This window comes from Peromyscus leucopus, chromosome 6, assembly GCF_004664715.2.
Source record: "Peromyscus leucopus breed LL Stock chromosome 6, UCI_PerLeu_2.1, whole genome shotgun sequence".
Taxonomy (NCBI): Eukaryota; Metazoa; Chordata; class Mammalia; order Rodentia; family Cricetidae; genus Peromyscus; species Peromyscus leucopus.
Genome location: NC_051068.1, coordinates 82,862,370 through 82,889,375, shown reverse-complemented (window position 1 = coordinate 82,889,375; position 27,006 = coordinate 82,862,370). Strand labels below are relative to the sequence as shown.

The 27,006-nt window shown below is 48.3% G+C and overlaps 1 protein-coding gene and 1 non-coding gene across 2 annotated transcripts; one reads left to right on the top strand and one right to left on the bottom strand.

Moving 5' to 3' along the window:
* The first annotated feature begins 9,411 nt into the window (after positions 1–9,411).
* On the top strand, positions 9,412–26,276 carry Sars1 (seryl-tRNA synthetase 1). Its single transcript, XM_028879369.2, has 11 exons — positions 9,412–9,638; positions 16,120–16,190; positions 17,203–17,283; positions 18,948–19,106; positions 19,956–20,099; positions 21,358–21,513; positions 23,353–23,574; positions 24,038–24,167; positions 24,454–24,611; positions 25,457–25,586; positions 25,866–26,276. The coding sequence occupies exons 1-11, from the start codon at positions 9,503–9,505 to the stop codon at positions 26,015–26,017; spliced, it is 1,539 nt and encodes a 512-aa protein (XP_028735202.1). The 5' UTR covers positions 9,412–9,502; the 3' UTR covers positions 26,018–26,276.
* Positions 12,094–12,222, bottom strand: LOC114700018. Its single transcript, XR_003735633.1, has one exon. It is a non-coding gene; the product is annotated as a small nucleolar RNA SNORA70 (small nucleolar RNA).
* Positions 26,277–27,006: the final 730 nt, after the last annotated feature.

Genomic DNA, 27,006 nt, shown 5'->3' with positions numbered 1-27,006 from the left:
CGGCCGTGGTGCGCCTGTTCTCTTTTTCTACTTTATGGGTCCCTGGCATTGAACTCAGGTCCTCAGGCTTAGCCACCGGCCTTTGCCTCCTAGGCTGTCTTGCCAGGTTACCTGTTTTGTTTGTTTGTTTGTTTTGTTTTTTGAGACCGGGTTTCTCCGTGTAGTTTTGGTGCCTGTCCTGGATCTTGCTCTGTAGACCAGGCTGGCCTCGAACTCACAGAGATCCGCTTGCCTCTGCCTCCCGAGTGCTGGGATTAAAGGCATACGCCACCGGGATCAGGTTGCCTGTTTTTGTTTTCTTTTGTTTTTTTGAGACAAGGTCTCAGTATGCAGCCCCAGGTTAGTCTTGAACTCGCTGTGCAGCCCAAGCTAGCCTCAAACGAGATTCTTCTACCCTTACTCCCTGAGTGCTAGAATTTTAGGCACCCACCCCTGTGCTTGCCTTGGTGTCCTTTTTCTAACTCATACAACCTTCAGATGAGCAAAAAGTCTCTGTGGCTTCCTTGTCAGGCAGGACAAGCTGGTTGTACGTGACCTACCTCTATTTTGACTGGGTGATAACTGTTACCGAACTTGGGGTCACAACTTGCATCCCAACTCAGGTACTCAGGCCTGGCCAATTTAAAGAGCCAAACTAAAAGTGAAAAACAGCAGAGAGGCAGATCTCTGAGTTCAAGGCCAGCCTGGTCTACAGATGGAGTTCCAGGACAGCCAGGGCTGTTATGCAGAGAAACCTTGTCTCAAACAAACAAACAAACAAACAAAGTGAAAAGCAGAGCCAGGTGTAGTGGTGAAGTCTTTAGTCCCAGCCCTCTAGAGGCAAAGGCAGTTGGACCTCTGTGAGATCAAGGCCAGCCTGGTATACATAGGAGTTCCAGGACAGCCAGAGTAAGACCCTGTCTCAAAACAAAACAATCAAAAACGTGGGAAGCAGAAAAAATTTACTCAATGGAACCATGCTGCAAAGAGAGAGAAAGGGATCCAGGGGGCTCTCCGAGTCGTCTTCAGTGTTCTGAAGTGAGATCGAAGTTTAAATAGAGGGCCACAGACACACAACATCTAAGTGGTCCCTTTAGTAAAGGTGTGGTCCTGTCCACCATGTGGGCTTCAGCCTCAGCCTGGGATCGAAGTGTGTGAAACCTCTTTCCTTCTCAGTGTGGGGTTCCTGGGCAAATTCCTGTCTCTTTGGGGTCCTTTGTTTCACTAAGATCGAGAGGCACAGTGTCTCTTTAGAATACCTTCATTTCAATCAGACTGCAGTAACTGGGTAGTACTGGCAGGGAAAGATTTCAAACATCACTCCGACCTGTGGGGTAAAATGAAAACTCTAAGAAGTAGAAAAAGACACGGATTGTTATCTGTTAGATTCAGATTAAATGCCTTGATAAAGTTGCCTTGTTCTCAGAAAAGCCTAGAGCAGGCACTGTCCTTATTACGACAGAGGGAGAAATTCCAGTAACTGGGCCCTGGCCGGCAGGATCCCCAGCACCCTCCTCCACTCTCCCTGGAGCAACCTGTCCTCCTGAGACACTCCTTGGAGGCACCTGCTCTCTCTCTCTCTCTCTCTCTCTCTCTCTCTCTCTCTCTCTCTCTCTCACCTAAGCTCCTCTCTTCTCTCACTCCTGGCAGATCTCACACAGCTTAAAAGTCACCAACTTTGAAAGGTCCTGTCTCCCCCAACGGACACACAACAGTCAAAGCTGTATCACAACCACACAATAGTGCTGCTGTTTGTCTTCTTAACGTAACATAAACTGTAAGACCCGAAGACAAGAACTACAGACAGAACCAAGCCTGAAATCACGCTGGAAGGATTCCACTGGCAAAGAAGATTGCCCAGGGAAGAAGATACCTTACTACTTTGTCTAAACTTTTTTTTTCTTTTGGTTTGTTTTTGGAGACAAGGTTTCTCTGTGTAGCCCTGGCTTGTCCCAGAACTCACTCTGAGAGTTCAAAAGCCTTAAACTCACAGATCCGCCTGCCTCTGCCTCCTGAGTGCTGGGATTAAAGGCATGCGCCACCACCGCCTGGTTTACAACCTTGTCTAAACCTTTAAGAAGAAATTTAAGGGCTGAGGATGCAGCTCAGTTGATAAGAGTGTTTGCTTAGCATACTGGAAGCCCTGGGTTCAATTCCCAGTACCATAAAACTGGGTGTAGCCACTCACACCTGAAATCCCTATAGGGAGACAGAGGCAAGAGGATCAAAAGTTTGTGGTCATCCTCTGCTACACAGCAAATTCAAAGTCAACCTGGGCTACATGAGTCACTGTCTCAAAAAAAAAAAAAAAAAAAAAAAAAAAGGAAGGCATTCAATTGCTAAGTTTGGAGGTTCAAAATGTAATTTGTAATTACAATACTTGAGCCTGAGGAAGCAGGATTGCCACCAGTTCAAAGCCAGCCTGAGCTAAAGAATGAAACACCTCAAACAAAACAGAAACAATTTTGAAACATAATTTCTTCTTACTGCTAAAGTTAATTCTGAAAGGAAAAGTATCGGCTCAGGAACCCCAAGACCTGTTCTCAGCACAAAGGAGATTGATTTGCCCCAGGGGGACAGAGGGCAGAAATAAGAGACAAAGACAGGAGACAGAGGACGAGGGAGAAGGGAGAAGGGACAAGGAAAGGGGGAAGGGAATGTTTGTTCCGGAGGAATGAAGGACTGCCTCTGGATAGAGAGGAGACAGACAGGGCATATAGGAAAATGGCGCTATAAAGGTACAAGGAAAAACCCGGTGTTAGGATGAGGGGTTAATCCTAATTGGGCATGTTAATTAGGTGAGCTCAAAGGGGGCTTTTGATTGGTGGACTTCAGTACTTCGATACCTGGACCTGGGTAGTCAGCCTCACAAGGAGGAAGTGGCCAAATAAGGGACCTTGGTGGTTAGCTTCAGGATGTAATCTAACAGTTTATAGCAAGGCAGAGGGAATGGGGGAAGGCAAGGCCTGCCAGAACCATGCTCACCACACTAGAGCTGGCCAGAGTCCCTTCAAATTCCCTAACCTTGCGTCTCTGCTGAAAGCAGGATGGCCCTGAGTGAGCTCAGGCCACCCTTGGCTGTATGAGACACCACCCTAAACAATAACGCAACAAAAGCTGGTTGTGGTAGAATATTATTTTAAGGTGTGTTACTTTTGCTTATGTTGCATTTGTTTAACTCTGTGAAGCTGTCTGTCTGTGCCTGTCTAAAATACCCAATGGTCTAATAAAGCTCTGCCTGGTCAATAGCAAGGCAGGAGAAAGGATAGGCGGGGCTGGCAGGCAGAGAGAATAAGTAGGAGGAGAGATCTGGGAGCCAGAGAAGGAGGAGGACTCCAGGGGCCAGGCACCGAGCTACACAGCAAGCCACTGAGAAGAGTAAGATTTACAGAAGTAAGAGAACGGAAAAGCCCGGAGGCCAAAGATAGATGAGATCATTGAAGTCACGGAAAGCTGGCAAGGAACTAAGCCAAGCTAGGACCGGGCATTCCTAAGTAATAGTCTCTGTGTGTGATTTATTTGGGAGCTGGGTGGTGAGCCTCCCCAGCCCCCAAAAAGAGCCAAAAAAAAAAAAAAAAAAAACCAACAACAGGTTGTAGTTGTCACACTTATAATCCCAGCACTTGGGAGGCTGAGGCAGGAGGATTGACATGAGTTGAAGGCCAACCTGGGTTACAGGGTGAGACTGTCTCAAAACTACAATTAAAACTCAAAGCAAAACAACAAAGAAACCCAACTAGTGGAATGTGGTGACTCCTGACTGACATCTCAGCACTCAGAAGGCGAGAAAAACTGCCATGAATTCTAAGACAGCGTGTTCCAGGTCAGTGTGGGCTATGGAGTGCGACCCTGTTCGAGTAATTTACTTTTAATTAAAAAGCCCACAATCCCACATAAAGAGCAACTTCTTACATGGCTCAGTGTGACAGGAGCATTGACTTGTCATCCCAGTTCTATCAGAGGGAGAGGCTGGCTCAGCTCCCCCAGGTCTGGTAGCTTTCTGTGATCCAGGAGATCTCTAAATTCCTGTCTAGCCACCCGAGGAGAGCAGCAGCACCCTTTGTTACAATGTCTCCGACAGAAGGGAATGGGAAACCTAGAATTAAAACAACTCTAGAAACAGCACAATAAAACCGAGCATGGAGCCGAGTGTGTGGCGCACTCCTTTAATCCCAGCACTTGGGAGGCAGAAGCAGGTGGATCTCTGTGAGTTTGAAGCCACACTGTTCTACATAGAGAATTCTAGGATAGCCAGGACTGCAGAGAGAGACCTTGTCTCAAAATCAGCAGATAAACTAGCATGTGGGCTGGAGAGATGGTCTCGATGGCTAAGGGCACTTATTGCTCTATCAAAGGACCATAATATGAACCCAGGCACCTCCATCAAGTGCCTCACGAACATGTGTAACTCCAGCTCCAGGGGATCCAATACCCAGTCCTGGCCACAGTGGAGCAAACACACACACACACACACACACACACACACACACACACACACACACACACCTTAAAAGATAAAACCCAAACGTCTTGGGAAATCAGAAGGATGCCTAACCAACCTGGGAGACAGGAGGGGGCCGGAAAGGGCTTCCCAGGGGAAGGAAAAGTCAGTTGGAACAAAGAAGGGGAAGAGAACAAGTAAAAGGAGCTTGTGTGGAGAAGGCTCCAGGACAAGGAGAGCGTGCTGTGTGGCAGAGGAAGGAAAAGGCATTCCCAGGAGTTAAACACGTCCCAGGAGCTGGTAGGCAGCAGGCATAGCGAGCGCCATGTTTGGACGATCTCCCAAGGGCAGCAGGTGTTCTAGCAGGTAAGGGACGGGATTGAGCCTGTCTGTCAAACGTGGAGGAATCTCACTCTGAATCCAGGAAAGAAAAAGGAACGCAAAGAGAAGCTGAAGAAAGGCCTCAGCGCAGCCCGCTAAGGGCTCTTAAACCCTCGAGTCCCAGCAACGCCCCAAAGCTAGGTATTTGTAATAAGAGGGGCTGATGGAAATGACTGTGTGGAGGAGGTGTGGTCTCACACCGTCACTCTGTAACTCATTCGTTTATTTTGTTACGTTTGAGACAGAATCTTGCTACACAGCCTAGCTTAGACACTCACTGTGTAGACCAGGCTAGCTCCAATTTCCGATCCTCTTCCTTAGGTCTCTCAAGTACCAGGATTTATGGGAAGCTGTGCTACCACTTTTGTTTCTAGTCAGAATTACTCACTGTGGCGACACTGGTTGTCTCCTGCTGACTAGCATTCTTTTGGCAGCCACACACCTCTGGCTCACTCAATAAAGGACAGTCAGCTATTATTTCTTTTCGATCACATTAGCTTGGTGCAGTGATGTGTCGTTGCAGCCCCATCTACTTGGGAAGCAGGAGAACTCCTTGACTTCTTTTAGCCCTTAACGTGGGCAGAGGTGGACAGGGACACACTCGCATAGCGATGCACCTTCAAATTGCTCCCTTTAGTTTGGGAAACACTGAGCACTCCCAGAAAGCACTGTATTTTAGGTTATTTTCTCTTATTTATACTTATTTCTGCTATTTGTGTTCACCATTTTAACTTTGGAACACGATCCATGACCTTCAGCTAAAAATGCCCAGTAATGTATACCTCATTTTTCCTTCTTGAATGATGTGACCTCACACCATGCATGCTCAGGAATATATATTCCTTAAGCCAATGGTCCTCAGCCTTCCTAATGCATCAACCTTTCATATAGTTCCTCATGTTGTGGTGACCCCCAACCACAGAGTTATTTCATTGCTACTTCATAACTTTGATTTTGCTACTGTTGTGGATCGTAATGTAAATATCTGACATGAGATTCCACAGGCTGAGAATACTGCCTTAAACTGAGTGATGGAGAGGTGGATGTGTTGGGACACAGCTATAATCTCCACATTTGGGAGATGGAGGCCAGATGGTCAGGAGTGGAAGGTCATCCTCAGCTGCAGAATGAGTTTGGGACTCTGTTCTCAAAAACAAAAGAACAGAAAATAAAAACAAAATAGCATGAACGGGGAGCACCTGTCACTGGCCGAGCTCCATACCATCTTCCCAGGCTTGGTTTTGGCCACTTTAACCTTTTTTTTCCTCCTGAGTTTCTTCTTCCTTAGGTTCCAGGAATTATAGAAATGATTGATTAACATCTTTATGACAAATGACCCAAACTGCTTCCAAGCAGCAGCGGAAAGCTACAGAACGGACCCCACCCCACCCAATGAAGGTGATTCCCTCAATGATAGGGCTGCCTCTGATAGGAGGATTCATCAAGCCATCAGAACCAGACTGTTCGGGGCAAGTGAGAACAGCCAGAACAACCTCTCCAGAGACCTAGTGCAACCAGAATTGAGATACTGTCCAGTCAAGCTACGGGCTTGACCAGGACTAACTGCTCTGTCTCTGTCAGCTATACAGACCCCAAGTCCCTCCTTTATCTCCCTTTTCTAGAAAAATCTCAAATGTCTCCAGCCACCTCTCTTAGTGCTGGAATCTGAACCAGGGCCCCGAGTATGTGAGGCAAGGGTTCAACAGATGAGCTTTGTTTCTCTTCCTGTTAGTCTTGGGGGTCACTGAATCCCTTTTTCTGTCCTTCCTAAAGTGATCATGTTGTTTAAAAGCCTCCATTTTCTGCACTTTGTGACTACTGTCTCCTTGGTGTACAGGGATGGGTGGCTAGTCTCTTGGGACTCCTGAAGCCTTGGCTTAGTAATGTGAGCACACTGGGGAATGTTCCTAAAGTGCCTTCTCACACAAACCTGCAGTAACTGCCCGGGCTCTTCTTACTCACTGAAGGTAGCAAATCTGCTTCTTAGTTGTGGTTTTTGGCTTTGCATTTACCAAGAAGTGACCCATTTGCATTTGTTTACAGGGTCACAGTCTGAGGATTGCTTCAGAATACAGTGAGACTGGAGAAGAAGGAAGGGAAGGAGGACGAAAGGAAGGAAGGAAGGGAGGGAGGGAGGGAGGAAGGAAGGAAGTAAGGAAGGAGGGAAGGAAAGAGGGGAGGAAGGAAGGGGGAAAAGGAAGGAAAGAAGGAAGGAAGGGAGAGAGAGAGAGGAGACAAAGAAGGAAGGACAAGAAAAGTAAAGAAGAGGGCTGGAGAGATCGCTCAGAGGTTAAGAGCACTGGCTATTCTTCCAGAGGTCCTGAGTTCAATTCCCAGCACCCACATGGTGGCTCACAACCATCTGTAATGAGATCTGGTGCCCTCTTCTGACCTGCAGGCATACATGCAGGCAGAACAGTGTATACATAATAAATAAATCTTTAAAAAATAAAAATAAAAGAGAAAGAAGAGATAGCTAGTTTCCCTTCCACACTGAAAATCCTGATTCTTTACTGATAAATGTGCTGTGCTACTATGTTACTTCTTATACTTACCAGGTAGAACGAGTATTTTAATCTTACCAAGTTTTCATTTATGTTATGCCTGCATGTTGGGAGGGGGTATGTGCACATGGGAGTCAGTTCTTTCCTTCTGACTTGTGGGTCCCAGGAATCAAACTCAAGACTTTAAGCTTTGAAGCAAGCATCTTTATCTGGGAAGCCATCTCACCAGCCAGCCCTAGCACAAGCATGCACAAACTTTTTTGTTTGTTTTGTGTAGCTTTGGAGCCTGTCCTGGAACTCACTCTATAGACCAGGCTGGCCTCGAACTCACAGAGATCCATCTGCCTCTGCTTCCCCAGTGCTGGGATTAAAGGCATGCGCCACCAATGCCCGGCAACATTTATTCTTATATTTTTCATTTAATTTCCATTTTCTTTTTTTTTTTTTTTTTTTCAAGAGGACTGCCAGTCAATGCTGAACAGCTCCAAGTTTACTTCACAGCCAGCTTATATACAGTCTTGAAGGACAGAGGTAGAACCATGCACAGCACAGGCATTCAGCCACTGTCTATCCTGCTCTGCATCAAGGAGCAGGCAGTTTCATTTTCTATCTTGATGTACCTCTGGCTGGCGTCAGCAGCCTGTATCTAGCTAGATAGTATGTTCCTTCCTGTAGGCTATTGATGCCCATTTTGTAGCATTCTGGCTGATAGACATTCAGAGAAATGTGTGTTTTAGGACTAGGAAGGGACATAAGAAGGTTAGAGTAGTTTTTTTGGGGGGGTTGGTTTTGATCTTTTTAGTAGATATTAACTACGTCAATTAATATTTTCTACTATACAAAAGTAGTAGGTTTGGGGTTTGGTTGCATGTGTGTTTTGTTTTTGAGACAGGTTCTTACTATATAGTTCTGGCTGGCCTGGAACTCAGTGTGTAGCCCAGGTTGGCCTTGACTTTACAGGGATCTGCCTGCTTCTGCCTCTTATATGATAAAAGGCATATACTACCAAGCCCGACTGGGTTTTGTCTTTTTGACACAAGCTGGCCCTGAACTCATGATCCTGCTGCTCCACTTCCCAAGGGATGGAATCATGGACATGCACCACCACACGTAACCAAGGGAGGCAGTTTCAAATGAGGTCTTCTTACTTTAAGAGTAATGGTGAGTGTGTAGGTATGGTGGTGATCCCAACACTCCCCAGCCAGAGGCAGGCAATCTGTTTGAGGCCGGCCTGGTCTACATACAGAGATCACTTCTCAACAAAACAAACGAGTAATATGGATGTGTTTATAGAACAACGTGGAAATGCTCAAATTAAATAAACATAGAAGAGTACCCAACCAGTTTCAGTCCTAAATATATGCCACAGCTTCTTACAACGGCCAATTGGATGGGAGGGCACTTAAGACAGGTGTGCTTGTCACATTGATTCATCTCCAGACACGTAGACAGCTCTTTTCCTGGTTTTAAACCTAAAACTGTAGCCAGAACTGCAGGAGACCAGGAAGGGACAAACCCAGATTACCCTGCCTCCTCCAGTCTCCTTCGGGGTCTCTATAAAGTCCATCACTATTCCTAGCCTTGTCCGATTTATCAGTGGGCTTGGCAAAGGCTTGTTGGAGAGTAGGGCTAATAAAAAAGGAAAAACGACGGCGGGAGAAGTGGCCCACGCCGTTCATCCCAACACTCTGTTGGAAGCTATCGTGGTTTACTTAGTTATAGGTGAGACCTTGTATCCAAACAAAACGCCTCAGAGCGCAAGAATCTTGAGATTAGGTAACTGGGTGGACAAAATACGGGGCTGTTCCTCCGGTGTCAAGATAGAGGAAAACGGGCATCAGCAAGGCGCACTGGCTTCCAGGTCAGGGGCAGGCTTCTGTCCACAGCGAGATCCGCCCTTCAACAAGAGGAAACCGAGGCATTCACAGTTTCATGGGGCGATCACAGATCTCTACAGTGGGGCTCAACTCCATAGAAGAAACCCTACGTGCAGAAGGCCACGCCCTTTCTCCTTAACACCGCTCCCTCCCGACTCCGCCCAACACTGCGGCTTCCGGCTGGGAAAAGAGCGTTCGCGTGCCGCCCGGCGCCTGCGCAGCGAGACCAGGTCAGCGCGCAGGCGCAGTGCGTCGTTCGCCGGCTGCTCGCTGCGGTCCACTCCTCACTTCCATTTAGTGTTCACTCGTGAAGCAGAAGGATGGTGCTGGACCTGGATTTGTTTCGGGTGGACAAAGGAGGGGACCCAGCCCTCATTCGGGAGACGCAGGAGAAGCGCTTCAAGGACCCGGGGCTGGTGGACCAGCTGGTGAAGGCAGACAGCGAGTGGCGACGATGTAAGTGCCTGGATGCTCGCGGGTTCTCCTGAATCCCGAGCTCAGCCATTGCTTCCGAGGCCACAGCTTCCACCTTTTGTCAGATGCTCTCCGAACTGGCTGGCTCCAGCGCAGCCTGTCCCTAGAACAGGCTGGGACCCCGGCCCGTCCCACTCGCCCGGCAGCTCCGGCGGCCCCAGAGCCCTCCCGCGCGTGCTCTGTCCTGCCTGCCCCCTGGAAGGAGCAGCGCGCACGCGCAGGGAGAGCTGTCAGGCCCTTGGGTAACAAGAAACTAGCCGGAGCTGGGATTTTTGGTTGAGGGCGGGTGTAAACTTCTCTTCCTCACATTTTGGTCGTCCTCAGTGCTTTCTCATCCTCAGGAAAGCCCGCGTGGACTTCCCGGTTTTGATGGGATCAAAAGCTGCTATCTCAGACTGAGCGATTCCATTCGAACCATTCGGGGGCTTTAGAGGCTGCTCTAGGCTAAAAGCAGGCTAAAAATGGCTTTGAGGATGGCCATTCCTCTAACCCTGTGGGCATACCTTTAAGAATTAGGCTTTTCCGTGCTAGATCAGATAAGAGGGAGGGGTGCTGTAAGGCAAGAAAAGGCTTGTAATTAGTGAGGATGGTTGTGCTTTGTGGTAGCTTTCTGGAAAAGATGTTGGCAGAATAGAAGTGACCGGGCATCATTCATAAAATTGAATAAAGCCCCGGAATCCTCTGCCTCCGAGTGTGCCTCCGGAACGATCAGCTGGCAGACCGGATGTTGTGAGTGGCATGTGACTCGTTTTGTCTGATGCAATAGGTCTGCAACCAGCTGAGAGCCAGGTTTATAACAGAACACTGCAAAGGCAGTCTCGATCCAAGAGTGTCATGCTTGTTTTTATAGTTTTTGAAACAGATTTCTCTGTGTAGCCCTGGCTGACCTGGAACTTGCTCTGTAGATCATACTGGCCTCGAACTCGGAGATCCTCCTGCCTCTGCCTCCCGAGTGCTTGGACCAAAGATGTGTGTCACCACGTCCGACTGAGGGTTATGGTTTTATCTTTTGGAGACATTGATTTTACTGTTAAAAATGTTCTTGGATATCAAAAAGTATTTGCTTCGCTTACAGTTGTGTACTCATTCATTCAGTATGTTTCTGGGATAGTTTGTAAGAGTTTGTGCTACAATTTAAAGTTTTGAATTGCTCCAAACTGAAAATGTCTCCATTTGTTTGTTTGTTTGTTTAGGGTAAAAATATTTTAAGCCCCCCCCCCCCCCGGCGGTGGGGGCGCACAACTTTAACCCCAGCATTTGGGAGGCAGAGGCAGGCAGATCTCTGTGAGTTCGAGGCTGCCAGCCAGGTCTACAGAGTGAGTTCCAGGATAGCCAAGGCTACACAGAGAAACCCTGCCTTGAAAAAAACCTAAATAAATAAATAAATAAAATAATAAAAATAAAGAACCACACCCAGTTGTCAATTTTAGAACCAGCAGTACTTCATTCTTTAAAACTATTAAGTGTTTCAATGAGCTGAGCAGAAGGGGTTGGCTTAGTAGAGCCCGGTTGAAGAAAGTAGAAACAAAAAGCAGATCAGTCATTTCAGACTTAACAGAAACGAGAAATGATTTCAGTTTGGTGATACGGAACTTTGACATGGGCAGCCTCCATTTTGATTTTTAGTATGGTCTGTTGGAGCTATGAAACAGTGGCCTCCCATAATTTTTTGAGAGCATGCACATACATATACACATACGCAAAAATACACAATGTCCCAGTATTCAGCAGTGAGGTGTGATAAAGGTTTGTCCCATGTATGAAGATCTTCTGTGCCCAGGGTACTTTAAATTCTCTATGGAAGGTTATTTTGTTTTGTTTTATTTTTTTAAACGAGGTTTCCACACAGTATATCTCAGTGTGACCTCTAATGGACAGTCTCCTGCCTCTGTGCAACCATGCCTGGCTGTTAACACTTCTAAAAATTACCATCAGTATTATTGCTGGACTAAGTATTAAAGCCAGGGCCTTCATCGGGCTGGGCCAGTGCTGTGCCGCTGAACTGTGTTCCCAGCTCTCCTTTTACTTTCTCGTGAGGGGAGAGAAATCAGTGTTACTTTGCGGCTTGTTGTTGGTTGGATGTGAGAGTCATTGGTGAACATGATAGGTGGAATGGGACAGCTGTCATTGTGTAAGGGATCAGTCACTGGGGAGGGGCTGCTTCTCAGCGACCATTTCTCCAGATTCATCTGCATTAAACTTGGTGAAGCCTCACTTCTTTGAGATGTGGATCTTTTGGCAACCAGGGAACTTGAACTTGACCCTGTGCAGGGTTTCCGTCTCACGTGCCTTATTCTGCAAGACGGTGCAGATGTACATGATGACCTGGCCAATGTGAGCCCTGGCCACTGTCCCTTGAGGCTTAACAATGCACTCTGCAGTCCTTCTTGGAATCTAGACAGAGGACATCATGAGATCAGAGACATGACTATCCACCAGATAACTCGGTTTCTCTAGAGCAATCCAACAAGCAACAGACTGCACACACTCCCAAGGAGGATGCTGTTTGCAGCCATTGCACACCAGGTCCCTGTGAAAGAAATCTGGTTGGCTTAATCAGCTGCAGATATTTTAAAAATATTTATTTATTTATATGTATGTGCCTAAGTGTATATATGTGTATACTACATGCATGCAAGAGCTTGGGGTGGGGGGTGTCAGGTCTCCTTAGAACTGGAGTTACAGGTGGTTGTGACTGCCTTGTGGGTGCTGGGACCCAAACCTGGGTCATGAAAGAGAAATGAGCACTCTTAAATGTTGAGCCATCTCTCCAGCCCTGTAGACACTTTTTATTTTTAACAAGGTCTTTCCAAGGAACCCAAGTAGCCATGAACTCACTCTGTAGCCCAAGCAGGCCTTAAACTTGTAATCTTAGGTCTCTGCTTCACAAGTAGCCAGGATCACAGTAGTCCCTGGCTGCCCATGTAGGATGGGCAGATTAGAGGATGGAGTTTCTTCCATCATTGGTGGCAACAGGAACTTATAAGCACTATCAATGGAGAGCTCAGACCGTGCTTCCTGACAGGGGTCATGAGCTTCCACGCAAGCTCTGTATTAACAACTGTCCCCATGTGTTTCCAGGGAGAACCCATCAGTCTGTAATGACCACAACTGTGACTCCTCATGTTGAGCAGCAGTTTCTTAATTCGCAGTAGTGAAACAAGGCCATATTGGGGGGCATTTGTCTCAGCTGGCCCCAGACTGATTGATTTCGATCTGAAATATGCAGCCAACCACAAGAATTCTGTCTTTTAGAACGTACTATCCATCCCTGTTGGAGAAAGATTTCTTTTTATTATCAGTTGAGGCAGGCCCTGGCCCTGATCTGTGTTTTCCCCACAGTTAGAAGAGCTTTGAGACAGCTTTCCTTGTTATTCTAGTCCTACTTCAGGCAGATGTCTGCACTGCAGACCTCACCCTTGGTTTGCAGGCCTAAGTCTTATGCTCTTGCTTCTCAGAGATCCTGAAGGGCTGGGATGTGAGTCACGGATGCAACACTGACTCCACAAGTATAAGGGCTGGAGGTAGTGAGCTCCAGGTCGCGCCTAGGTCTCTCGCTTCAAGCTTGTGCAAGGCAGTGTGGAGCTGCCTGGAGCTTGTCTGGACAGTCAGAGACGTGCCATCTTTACCAACATGCTGGACGTGGCCCTTTGTCATTCTCCGTCACTGTGAGGCAGTCAGCCCCAGAAGAAGAATGAAAATGATACTTTTCTTCAGCCCAGGGTTCCATCCAGGATATAAGAAGTAAGATGGAAGGTGTGAAGGGCCGCTTCACCCCTCCTGTATCCGAGTGTACAGAGCAATTTCACTTAGATTTTTCTAAACAACTTGGTTTCCTCAAAGTCTTTTTTAAGCCTACTAAATAAAAAAATTGTGTTTTTAGTGTATTTATCCATATTAAAATCCACATTAATCCGTATTCAAATGTACTGAAATAGTTTACATTCTTTTTTTTTTTTTTTTTTTTTTTAAACAAGTCTTCCAAATCTAATGTGTATTTTACCCAGTCCCTTTTTGGGCTTACCACCTTTCCAATGCTCAGTGGTCACACAGAGCAAGGCTCTACACAGTGAACCCTGTAGCCTTAGAGCATTAACCACCAAGTCTTCCGCCGCAGATGACCTCTGCTCTGCCTGTCACTGTTCACACCTTCTACTTCTGTGACTTCTTCCGTATCTGTGTGCTGCCTCATTTCATCTACCTTCTTTGCTACCCACCCTGATTCCACGACAGTGCCTCGTTTGTGGAGTGCTCTCTGCGCTCTTGCTCTCCTGGTCCCCTTTCTCTTTGAGATATGTGTGTAGCCCTGGCTGGCCTAGAACAGGCTGTGTATGTGGCCAGGCTGGCTTCAAACTCACAGAGATCTAGCGGCCTGCCTCTATCTCCAGAGTGCTGGGATTAGAAGTATATATGTGTGTATGCAGTGTGTATGTGTGTGCAGGTGCACATAGGTTCAAATGCATGTGAACATCAATGGGTGTCTCATTCACTTATCACTTTTTTGTTGTTATTTTGGGGTTTGTTTTGTTTTGTTTGTTTTGTTTTTTTGAGACAGGGTTTCTCTGTGTAGCTTTGGATCCTGTCCTGGAACTTGCTTTGTAGACCAGGCTGGCCTCGAACTCACAGAGATCCGCCTACCTCTGCCTCCCAAATGCTGGGATTAAAGTCGTGTGCCACCACCACCCGGCACCATTTATTTTTGGGTTTGTGTTTTGGGTGTTTGTTTTGAGACAGGTTCTCGTTAGTCCTGGCTGTCCTGGAACTCACCTGTAGACCAGGCTGGCCTTAAACTCACAGAGATCTCCTGCCTCTGCCTCCCCAAGTGCTGGGGTTAAATGTGTTTACTCCACCACACCAGGTTTTCTCCGCTTATTTTTGAGACAAGGTCATTCATTGAAACTGGAGCTCACCAACTGGGCTCTACTGGCTGGCCCACAAGCCTCAGGGACACTTGGACAACAGCGCTCCCGTTTGTCCACTCTTGTGTAGACCTTAGCATTCATTTCTGTTGAATGAATGTGTGTTTCCAAGAGTGGAAACTGGGTCAGTGATGGCACATTTAGTAGATACTGTCAAACAGCTTTCCAAAGTAATTGTAAGGATTGGTGTTCTGTGAGCAGTTTCAAGGCTGGCCTTGAACTCCAGCCACAGCCTCCCATGGTACTACCACTCCCAGACCTGTCTCCATTTTGACTATAACTAGAGCCGGGCATTGTGTTAGTCGGTTTCCATTACCACGCCTGGCCATTATCATTACTTCATGGTGGAGGTTCCAGACCATATGCTATGATGCAAGAAACAAAGATTGGGACGGAAGAAGCAAGCTCCTGATTTGCATATGACTTGATTGTAACATGCAGAATTGGAATTACTCATTAACTTTAGCAAGGCCACTGGACCTAATAAACAGAATCAGTGCTATTTGTTTGTATAAATAGGGGTTGGGCAAGTATCACATGGTTCCTTGAAAGGAACTTTAAGATTAATTGGGCAGGCTTCAGAGAAGTGTCTCCTAGGTGGCTCGGTTGTACTGCTCTGTGGTGATGTATAGATTATACCTTTTTTAAAAAATAGGATTTAATTGTATTTTTAATTTTGTGTATATGTGCACATGCTCATGCATCTGTGGGATGATTTGTGAATACAAGTGTAGGTGCCTGTGGAGGCCAGAGGCATTGGCTCCCCCTGGACCTGAGTTACAGGTAGTTGTGAGCTCTGTGCTGTGGGTGATGGGAACTGAACTTGGGTGCTCTTTCTCTCTGAGCCATCTCTGCAGCCCCAGATTCTGATACTTAAGTTTCAACCTCAGACTGGCCTGTCCTTGTCACCAAATCCTGGGGATACCTACCTAGTTCGTCTCTGTCAGCTAACTTTGGAGGTTGAAAGCAGAGGTCAGCACAGGGTTAGTCAGCTCTTTGTTACTAACAGTTATTGAGATGACTCAGAGATAGAAGAGCCAGGTACGGTAGCGCACGCCTTTGATCCCAGCACTCAGGAGGCAGAGGCAGGCAGCTCTGAGTTCGAGGCCAACCTGGTCTACAGAGCGAGTTTTGGTCAGTAAAGACTATGTAGAGAGACCCTGTCTCAGGAAGAAAAAAAAAAAAAAAGATGGAAGATATCAGATATGGTGGTACCTGCTTGTGATCCTAGCACTTGAGAAGCAGAGGCAGGAGGATTGTCAGCAAGTTCTAGGCTAGCCAAAGCTTGTAAAAAGACCCTGTCTTCAAAAAAAAAAACAAAAACCACTCACCTCGTAGCGGTTACAAAGTACAGAGAGGCAAGATACGTTCATCCCCTGCCCTTGGTGCATGATGCTAAATCTACCACCTTCCAGTTCTGCCAGACTGAAGACTCAGCCTTTATTTAATACCTAGCACAGCCCGTTTGGGGGAGGGGGCGTGGTGGCCAGGGAGTATCTTAATGACCAGCCTCTCTGACGTATTTTCGGCTTCTTCGATTTTAGGCAGATTTCGGGCAGACAACTTGAACAAGCTGAAGAACTTGTGCAGCAAGACTATTGGTGAGAAAATGAAGGTGAGAGAACTGATGGGCTTGAGAGCTATTCGGTCCTTTCTTACTACTATGTGTCTGGGTACATGCCCTGTGTACATGGGTGTCCGTGGAGACCAGAGGAGGGCGTCATATCATTCACACATATCACACATAAACCAGTGACGCGTGCAGCACAGAGTCTGACTTGGAATGCTGGCACATTATACCTCCTGATAGCTGGCATCCTCCCACAGTATTTTGTTAAACTTTCAGCTGTGAGAATGGCTATCAGTAAGTTTTATTCCTGTGGGACTTGTGATGATTAATCACCTGCAGGTCAGAGATCCCAGTCATTAGTACTTTTATGTCCGTGTGTACTCCTACCTAATATCCTTCGGATCCTCTACACACTCGGGGCTAGCCAAGCCGGGCCTTTCATTGTGGGTAAGGATGATCTGCAGACAGACAAGTCCTGAGCACAGAAATCCGGGCTGCCTTGATTGCTCCTCTCCTTCCCCCGGATCCATTTGTAACCCTTAGCCTGTTGCCCGGGTGTTCCTAGAGTATTAACAAGATCCGTCCTCGGGCCTGCCTCTGACAACCACATTGGTTTTCATTTTGTTTTGTTTTTCTTTTGAGGCATGGTCTTACTATATAGCCCCAGCTGGCCTGAAGCTAGCTACATAGACCAGGCTGGTCTTGATTTCACAGCAATCCTCCTGCCTCTGTCTCCCAGCATTTCAAACACGTTCTGGGTTTCTTGACTGTTCTGTATGTGGGCAGAGCTGTTCTCGCTTCCGTGATGTTAACCCCCTCACCTGCCAGATGTGTTGACCTGTCCAGGGTGGGAAAGGAGGCAGCGATAGAAAAGGGCTTGGAGCTGATTTCTGGCTTTCTTCCGGTTAGCGAGTCTCCCTGCACGTCTCAGCTTACTTAATGCAGTGCAGTCTAATTAGTTTATATGACATGATTTGGTGTGTGTGCACTTCTTAAAACAATGTCAGAATCTTTATTCTAATTAAATCGCCTTTTCTTTCTTTCTTTCTCTCTGCAGAAAAAAGAGCCAGTGGGAGATGACGAGTCCATTCCAGAGGACGCGTTGAATTTCGATGACCTCACTGCAGACACGCTAGCTGTAGGTTTCTGCCCTCTTCTAAGATGGCCTCGTTCCTGGACAGGGAGAGCTGGCACTGTGTCCATGCAGCAGTGTGGCAGCCTCGGCTTCCTGTGCCGGACTGCGTTCCTGCCTGCTTTTGTTATCTGTACCTGAGACTCACTAGTCATAGGAGATAGACGGAGTGGGAAGGGGAAGAAGAGGAAAGGCACCGAGCTGCTTGTATGTTGCTTCCTTCCACCAAGGCAGGGGACTCCTCCCTTTGCTGCCGTGAAGCAGGGGCTTCGGGGTGGTGACTTCCTGGTTTTGTCACCAAGCTGTTCTTTGAAACCCTGAACACACAGCAAGAGTATAAACCAGAGAAGCAAAGTTGCTGTGCTTGGAGGGCTGGGCAGGGCTCCCCTGAGAAATCAGAGCACAGCTGGAAACACCTGCAGTAAGGGATACAAGACAAACGTAGACGAGGTCTCTTTTCCTAATCAAGTTGTTATCTTCCTGGAGAAGTTTGAATGGGAATGTATAACAGAGCACTAAACTGGTTCAGTTGGAAAAATGAGTGCAGACTGAGGGCCAATTCTCTTAGAGCCACAGGATTAAACTCCTGGGATGTATATAAAGTACAAGGAAAGTCAATCTCGTGTGTGTGTGTGTGTGTGTGTGTGTGTGTGTGTGTGTGTGTGCGCGCGCGCGCACGCGCGCGTACGCACACACCTACCTGACAAAGAAAAGGAAAATGCTCAAGCCTTCTGAGGCAAGACTGTCTGCCCTGTAGAATCAGCCTGGGTTTTAAATGCATTCATTTTCAGTACTTCCTGTTATCTTGGGACAGGGTCTCCTAGAGCCCATGCTGGCTTCAAACTCATTATGTAATTCAGAGTTAATCCTGATTCCTCCACCCACTGAATGCTGTGTTACAGATTGGCCTGGATTTTGCAATCCTCCTGCCTTAGCCTCTTAGTTGCTAGGATCAGAAGGTTCAGGGTACTATTCCTTATCCGTTTGTTTGTTTGTTTGTTTTTGAGACAGGGTTTTTCTGTGTGGCCCTGGCTGATCTGGAACTTGATCTAAAGACCAAACTGGCCTCAAACTCAGAGATCCATCTGCCTCTGCCTCTCAGATGCTGGGATTAAAGGCATGCACTACCACCGCCCAGCTCCCTTGTCCATTTTTAAAATGCTACCATGGTGGGGGACGTGGGAGGAATGGCCGGGCTCTGGTGGCACATGCCTTTAATCCCAGCACCCTGTCTTTTTTTTTTTTTCTTTCTTCTTTTTCTATTTATTTATTTATTGTGTGCGTATACAGTGTTCTGTCTGCATGTATGGCTGCAGGCCAGAAGAGGGCACCAGATCTCACATAGATGGTGTGAGCCACCATGTGGTTGCTGGGAATTGAACTCAGGTCCTCTAGAAGAAAGAGCAGCCAGTGCTCTTAACCTCTGCGCCATCTCTCCAGCCCCTCAGCACCCTGTCTTAAAAAACAAACAAACAAAAAAGGCTATCATGGATAGAGTGCTTGCCTAGCATTTTCTAGGCCCCAACTATGATCCTTCATACACTGCCCCTCCAATAAAAAGTAGAAATTGCTACTCCATGGAGGACAACAGTTTAGGATGCTGATACTTTATTGCTGCGCTGCCTCTGCCTAGTGTACTCTATAAATGAGTCTGGCTTGTTCTTCTGCAGGCCCTGAAAGTCTCACAAATTAAAAAAGTCCGCCTCCTCATTGATGAAGCTATCCAGAAGTGTGATGGGGAGCGGTTAAAGCTGGAGGCAGAGCGGTTTGAGAACCTCCGAGAGATTGGGAACCTTCTGCATCCCTCTGTGCCCATCAGTAACGATGAGGTAGGTGGGGCTGGGCCGTGTGGGGGGCTCCCCTCCCTTACTGTCAGGCGATGTGGACGGAGCCGCTCAACACTGGCGCTCTGTCAGAAAAGCCTGCTTTTGTGTGTTCCCTCTGCCCACCAATTGAGCATTGCAGGAGTCAGATCCCTGCCTGATTGGGAAGTGGCAGAGACAGCAGGTAGGAGGAGACTCCTGCACAGAAATCTCTTCTAAATGGGGCCGCTGTCCTCCACTGCGTGTTGCCCCTGGTAGCAGAAAGTCCTGTGGGAGGGACCTGCTAAATCAACCTAACCCCTCACCCACCCCCCGCTGGGAAGCTGCAGGTTGAAGGGAAATCTGCATGATAAAAGTTTCCTGCCGAGCGGGAGCTTCCCCAACACAAAGCTGCTCTGAGCCCAGGCTTTGTTCCCAGACACCCTAGCAGTGGCGGGGCCCATCTGTGCCTCTTCCATTCATTCCCTTGTGAACACTAAACTCACTGCCGGCTGGGGTATGTGGAGGCCGTGGAGCCTGAGCAGACCGAGGTCAGGGCCCCGGAGCCCACCCTCATGTGGTTCAGAGACCAGTGAGAGCCCACAAAGAAAAAAAGTCCTGCATTCTCCTCTGTACCCCAGGTGATGCCGGTCGCCAGGGGCGGGGTCTGGTGCAGGATTTTTGAGGAGTCATTTAAAAGGGTAAAGACTATACTCTAGGTCGCAGTTTGCTGACTAGGTCTGCTTTCGTGACTTTATAAGTCACTTGTCTGTTGAGGAGCAGATTCCCTTCCTCGTTGGCTGTGTGTGAGACCAGAAGTGATGCCCCCACAGGCTCTGCGCTCTTGCCATGGATCTCTTCGGTGTGTCTCCTCAGGATGCAGACAACAAAGTAGAGCGCATCTGGGGTGATTGCACAGTCAGAAAGAAGTATTCCCACGTGGACCTGGTGGTGATGGTCGACGGCTTTGAAGGCGAAAAGGGAGCCGTGGTGGCTGGTAGTCGAGGGTACTTCCTGAAGGTAAGAACTGAGAACCAGTAGGGAATAAAGGAACTTTAGAAAAAAAAAAGTCACTGAAAATCGTAATCATGCTTGAAGAGGCTCACAAATCCTCCACTTGTACTCGATGCCTGCCTGTGAACGTGTAGCAATTAGATGCAATTCTCTTTCTGAGGCAAGAGAGTGCTTACCCAGATTCCATAGAACAAAAGCCACTCAGTGATCCTTCATAATGAATATGTTTTGCTGACTGAATCCGAACAGTCTCTGCCTTTGAGGAGCTCAGTGTAATTGGACAGTCAGACAAGTAACAAAGAATCAAAACCCAGTGTGATAAGCCTGCGGTCTGAGTAGACCCAGCATGCTTTGAGCACTGGTAGGTGGAGGCAGCTGGCACAGATTAACCAGGGCAGAGGGCATAAGAATTCAGAGAATCCTTCCAAAAGGAAGTGGTAAAATAATTTTGTAAATGTTGTGCCCTTAAGCATTCTGCATTTACAAATGAGTCTGATGTTTAGGAATTAACACACAAAAACACCCATCCATGCGTCCTGTTTGCATAATTGCCTCACTTCAGTCTGTTTTCATGGAGATAGGAGTAGAGGTGGGAGGACCTGGAGAAAAGGTCTCACTAAGTAGCCCAGGCTGGCTCCAGATTCTCCACAGTCCTCCCTCAGCCTGCCAGGTGCTAAGATTACTAGTGCGGCCCACTACTTAAGTCTCCTAAAGAGTGGTCTCTAGACTGGGTGGCTGCTGTTGGCCTTCGGTGTTAAGACCCCCCTGTATACTTCTGTTCTGGTTTCTTGATGGTTATCTGTGATTGTATGAGTGGAACTGAGCTGGAGAGGTGCTCATCATGCTAATTCCAAATAACAGCACATACCAGTTACCGTAGCAATAAGGAGGCCAAGCAGGTAGTGCATGGAAAGAACCAGGGAAAGAACGAAGTCCATTAAACTGCTCTTCTGGGCAACAGCAAAAGTCGGTTTCCACCATCTTACCAAGATGCCATCCTGGTAGTAAGAGGAAGTCCTGTTAGTGAAGTGAGCGTTATAAATGTTTCCAAATATGAGTCTTTTATGGACCAGCTGAATAAAATACCACGTGAAAACAAGTATCTCCTGGCTGCTGTTGCAGTCTGTGGTCTTAATTTCCCTGCCTGTGCCATGGGGGAGTCCTGGTTTTGCCCATTTGTGCCGGAGTGTTGGCGCTGTAGTAGAGTGTTGGCTGAGTGGGCTGGTGACAAGAGCCAATCCCAGGTGCTGTGTCTGCTCCTTAGGGGGTCCTGGTGTTCCTGGAGCAGGCGCTCATCCAGTACGCACTCCGCACTCTGGGCAGTCGAGGCTACACTCCCATTTACACCCCCTTCTTCATGAGGAAAGAGGTCATGCAGGAGGTGGCGCAGCTCAGCCAGTTCGATGAAGAACTTTATAAGGTAAGGAACTGGTGGGCTGGCTCCGCGGTGTGAGGCTCCGCGGTGCCATGGCGCAGCACTTTCAGTGTGCCAGGACAACCAAGGAAGCAGTTCGCCAAACTGACCCCGCCCACCCCCTTTGGCAAGGCCTCTGTGAGTAGATAGGCTGACCATGAGCTGTGTGTAGCCCAGACTGGCCTTGAATTCCTGGACCTCCTACCTCAGGCTGCTGAGTACTAGAATTCCAGGTTTGTGCTACCATGCCTAGCACAACAGAAATGGATTTTCTTGCAGTTCTGGAGGCCAGTGTCCAAGGTGAAGGTGTCGATTTCTTCTAAGGCTTCTGTCCTTGGCTTGCAGATGGCCAGCCACCTGATCACTGTACCTGCTCACTGCGTTCTCAAATGGTCTTCTGTGTATTTCTGATCACAAATGTTTACTTGTTTGGGGGTTTTGTTCTCTGTTCTGTCTATTATGTGGTACTGTTAGGGGGCATTGAACCCTGGGCTTCACGAAGGCTGGGCAAGTGCCTACCTACAACTGAGTTCTATATAGACCCATCCTTTTTATTTTGAGACAGTCTCAGTAAGTTGCCCAGGGTAGCTTTGAATTCACTTTGTAATCCAGGCATGCATTCAATTTTAAATTGTCCTGCCTTAGCCTCCTGAGTGGCAAGGTTTATAGTTTTGCACCAAGTTTTTTTTTTTGTTGTTGTTTTTTGTTTTTTTAAAGAGAATACTGAGGACTGAACTTGGGTTACCGGACATGATAGCAGGTGCCTTTCCCTGCTGAGCCATCTCACCAGCCCAGCAGGTTTTTAATGTCAGTTAATTTCAGGATTAAAAGCCACGTGTGGTTGGCACCCATGTCTTAGTGTGGAACAGAATCCCCCTGGAAAAAGCTGTGTAACATCTCTGAATTGAGCAGACTTTATCACTGGGCGCTTACAAGAGAAGCCCTTTTCCTGGCTACGTAGACAAAAGGAAGTTAGAAACATGGGCTGATCTCCCAGCCCTCTTCCCATGTCCTCTCACTCCTTACCCCAGACTAGAAATGCCCTGGTGCAAGATTACAGATCCTGAAATCCTTGTGGTTTCTGTCTGAACCCGGGACAACCAGAGGCTTCAAGTGGAATTTCAGAATGTCTTTCTGACCAGCTGACTCTGACATTAAATACAGATTCAGTCTGCCTGACACTCAGAATTGGTTTTGTTCATTGGCAGAAGGACTTAACATTCATTGAGTGCTTAAGTAGATGTCGAACATCTGCCAGCATTGACCATTTCTTTTTTTTTTTTTTTTTTTTTTTTTTTTTGGTTTTTTTTTTTTTTCCGAGACAGGGTTTCTCTGCGTAGCTTTGCGCCCATCCTGGAGCTCACTTGGTAGCCCAGGCTGGCCTCGAACTCACAGAGATCCTCCTGGCTCTGCCTCCCGAGTGCTGGGATTAAAGGCGTGCGCCACCACCGCCCGGCAGCATTGACCATTTCATATCGTGACGTATTTTGCAGTTGTTAAAAAAGTTTTTTAAGTTCCCTAATTTTCATTTCTTTGTTCTTCTAAGTGTTGTTGGATTTTTTTTTCTGTTTGTTTGTTTGTTTTGGGGGGCGGGAGTGGTTTTTTGGTCAATGTTTTATTTAGCCCTGGCTGGCCTCACACTCAAGGTCCTATGCCTCAGCTTCCTGAGCGCTGGGATTGTGGGCATGCACCATGCATTTCTTGACCCCTAGCAGGGGCCTCCTTTTCAGAAAGACCCGTTGCATCCCTGTTTTAGCATCCATCCCAGCCAGGAAAGTCCTGTGTCCACCACCGTGTCTCCCCTGCGGCATCTCTCACAGGCACTGGCATGCGCTCCTCCTACAGGTGATTGGCAAAGGCAGCGAAAAGTCTGACGACAACTCCTATGACGAGAAGTACTTGATCGCCACCTCAGAGCAGCCCATTGCAGCCCTGCACCGGGACGAGTGGCTGCGGCCTGAGGACCTGCCCATCAAGTACGCGGGCCTCTCCACCTGCTTTCGTCAGGAAGTGGGCTCGCATGGCCGTGATACTCGGGGTATCTTCCGAGTCCATCAGTTTGAGAAGGTGAGTAGATGAGAGTAGGCTCTTTGTACGTACCTGTCCAGATCTCAGGAGGGCATGATCTGTGGTCCCGGAGCCCCACTGGCTCCGGCTTTTCCAGTCAGTGCTGGCATCTTTGTGGGAAGAGCCTGGGGAAAGCATGAGTGGCTTTGTGCACGGACCAGAGCAAAGGTCCCCCAACCCCCTGTGCCGGGCCACCACTGACGAGCTGTGTGCCTCTGGAAGGGGAAATGATGGCAGCACCCACCTCCCTAGACTGGCTGGACACCACTAGCACAAGATGGTGACTCCGTAGACTCCGCTGTCTGGCTGTTGCTGTCCAGCCTGCTGGAGCACTGGTGGCCTTTGGGACCCAGCCCGGCCTGTCCCAGTGGTATGGGACTAGCTCACTGCTAGAGCGTCTACTCCAGTCCTTCAGTTTCTTCACCCTCCCTGCCGTCCTGTCTCCTTGGCTCCCTCTCTGCAGATCGAACAGTTCGTGTACTCATCACCCCATGACAATAAGTCATGGGAGATGTTTGAAGAGATGATCGCCACCGCGGAAGAATTCTACCAGTCTTTGGGGATCCCATACCACATTGTGAATATTGTCTCAGGTACGGAACCCCTCATCCCTTCATGCTCCCTTTTCTGCATCTCACAGATCACTTTCACGAGCTGAGCCACCACACACAGAGATTCCTCTTAGTTCAAGTCATTACCCACATTCATTAAAATATCCCAGCCTTCTCTGCTGAGAGTGTTTGGTGATGAGATCTGAATGTGATTTCCCTTCTGGGGATACGATGTGAAGGGAAGGCTGGGTTCTTCCAAGGGAAGGCTCGATGCAGAGGCCTTCTGAAACCCCGTCTGCCCTCCCTGAATCTAGGGCTTTCTTTCCAGGCTCTTTGAATCATGCTGCCAGTAAGAAGCTCGACCTGGAGGCCTGGTTCCCAGGCTCAGGCGCCTTCCGCGAGTTGGTCTCCTGTTCTAATTGCACGGATTACCAGGCTCGCCGCCTCCGAATCCGATATGGGCAGACCAAGAAGATGATGGACAAGGTAGTCAGCCCCAGGGAAGTGGGCTGCAGGGTCGTCTTCACAGGGCCCATTCCTCCTAGTTCTCATTCCTAAGGGTTTATTAGTTTCCAGCATCATGAGAAAATGAGCTCAGTCTAGACCCAAAAGAAACTAGAAATGACTTCTACTGAGTCAGGACTGGCTTCTTTGAGACAGAAACCTGAGCCTAGCTCTATTCTATGAGGTAATTCCAGCTTTTCTCTCTTTGGCTTTGTTTTCCTTAACTCCAGAGAAAGAATAATCTCCGTTTCTCTACACAGAACAAGTTGGAGGCAGTCTCTTCCCTCTTTCCGCCCAAGAAGGTCAGGTTGTAAGCTAATCTCTTAAACAGTCTTCAGGGCTGGGCGTGTGGCGCATGCGTGTGGCGCATGCCTTTAATCTTAATCCCAACACGCAAGAGGCAGAGGCAGGTGTATCTCTGTGAGTTCGAGGCCAGCCTGGTCTACAAAGTGTGTTCCAGGACAGCCAGGACTACACAGAGAAACCCTGTCTCAATAAACAAACAAATAATTAAATAAATAAACCCAGTTTTCAGGCCCTGATCTGTCCTGAGCTGGGTTTGGGAGGACCACGCTGGTGGTTTGTTCCCTCCCACCAAATCTTCTGAAAATACCGGAACTTACTACTTGTCACGCATGCAACCATGAGGAATCTTCCTAGAGTTACCTTACAGGCAGTAAATAGAAAAAAGTTTAAGTTGTGAAAGCTGGAGATGGTTAAAGGCATCCTTTGGATTGGGGAAGTTATGGCTGAGTGGCTAGGTCCTGGTCATCAGGAGACCATCTGAGGCTGAGTTTGATGTTCCCTGTGGAACCTGCTCTTCCCAGGTGGAGTTCGTCCATATGCTTAACGCTACAATGTGTGCCACCACCCGGACCATCTGCGCCATTCTGGAGAACTACCAGACAGAGCAGGGCATCACTGTGCCGGAGAAGCTGAGGGAGTTCATGCCGCCAGGTACAGCTTCTCCATTTCCACACCTCTCTGAATAGGCCCTTTGCAGACTGTACCCCGTTTTCATATGAGACTCAGTCCCCATACTTCGGCCTGCCCTGTGCTGCTGGGAATGTAGTGTGGGTGTCACACGCAGTTCCTCAGTTCAGACTGGGGAAAACGAGTAGAGAGGTCCCTCCATCTGGGGGTGCCCCTCCACTGAAAGGATTACGTCTACAGTCGTCGCTGAGGTCTGTGGCTCGGACGGAAATGACAGGTCACTTAGTGTGCTCTTCCCCGCAGGCCTCCAGGACCTGATCCCATTTGTGAAGCCTGCCCCCATTGACCAGGAGCCATCGAAGAAGCAGAAGAAACAACATGAGGGCGGTAAAAAGAAAGCGAAGGAGGTCACCCTGGAGAGCCGGCTGCAGAACATGGAGGTCACTGAGGCCTGAGCACTGCCTCCTCCCGGTTTGCCAGACTTGCTTTCTGTCGCCTGGGACCTCTGGCCTGCCTTGGAGCAGGGAGGCCGAGTGCCGCTCCTCACCCCGTCCCGTCTGACTGCACAGCCGACGGCAGCCATCTGCCATGTCCCAAGCAGGGGGCCCCATCTCCTCGCATGGGCCAAGGGTCTCCTCACTGACTGCTGAACCATGCAATAAAGCGTTTCTGGGGAGGGCACATGACCTCCTCAGTCAGCTCCCCAGGCTTGAACCCTGTCTCTGCTGTTCCCCCAAATAAGGCTTTGAGTAGTGCTGAGCCCTTCAGCCCGCCAGTGAAGGCTTTTTAGAAACACAAGTTTCTAAAGGACCAGGATTCTCTGTAAAGTCACTCCTGCCTAGAGGCAGTGAAGCTTAGAGACCATGATGACAGGAAGGCCTGCTAGCATTTACATTCCCTAGGAGGGGCTCCTTGGAAAGGGAGAGAGGCTGGTCAGGGTGGCCGACACTCGGCTCAAGCCCTAGGTTCAAAAGCATGACTGTGGTTATGAACAGCGGCTTCTGTGTTTACAGCTGTCCCCGTGTGGGGAGACTCCCCACCTAGCAGTAACCTTGTGGTGTCAGAGGCCGGGCAGAGGGTGCAGGAAGGGTCTCTGTCCTCAGGAACTCCCACTGTACTCCACTGAACTCCCTAATAGCTGGGCACCTGCGCCCTGGGGAAGGTAGCAGTCAGGCTTTCTTCCTCCACCAGCTCCCTTTCATCTGTGATCTGTATCCTTGACTAATGACACCCTCGGTCAGTCTAGTGCTGTCTCCCAGCAGGTTAAAGTGCCTCCTGGAGATGCCCCCTTTTATCTTTGTATGGTCCCAGAAGGTAGGGTGGGGACGTGATTATACCTGTCCCAGAGTGGGAGAATGAGCTTCTGTGGCCAGGTGGTAGGCTGGCTCAGAGTGACTGGGTTTGTTTCTTAGGGAGGTTGGGAGCTCTTAGGGAGTGTGTGACC

Excerpts from the sequence above, each read along its gene's own strand:
- Sars1 (XM_028879369.2), top strand. The coding sequence starts at position 9,503 with ATGGTGCTGGACCTGGATTTGTTTCGGGTGGACAAAGGAGGGGACCCA. Across the intron at positions 23,575-24,037 it reads GAGTCCATCAGTTTGAGAAG|ATCGAACAGTTCGTGTACTC; the intron begins GTGAGTAGATGA and ends CCCTCTCTGCAG. Across the intron at positions 24,168-24,453 it reads CATTGTGAATATTGTCTCAG|GCTCTTTGAATCATGCTGCC; the intron begins GTACGGAACCCC and ends CTTTCTTTCCAG.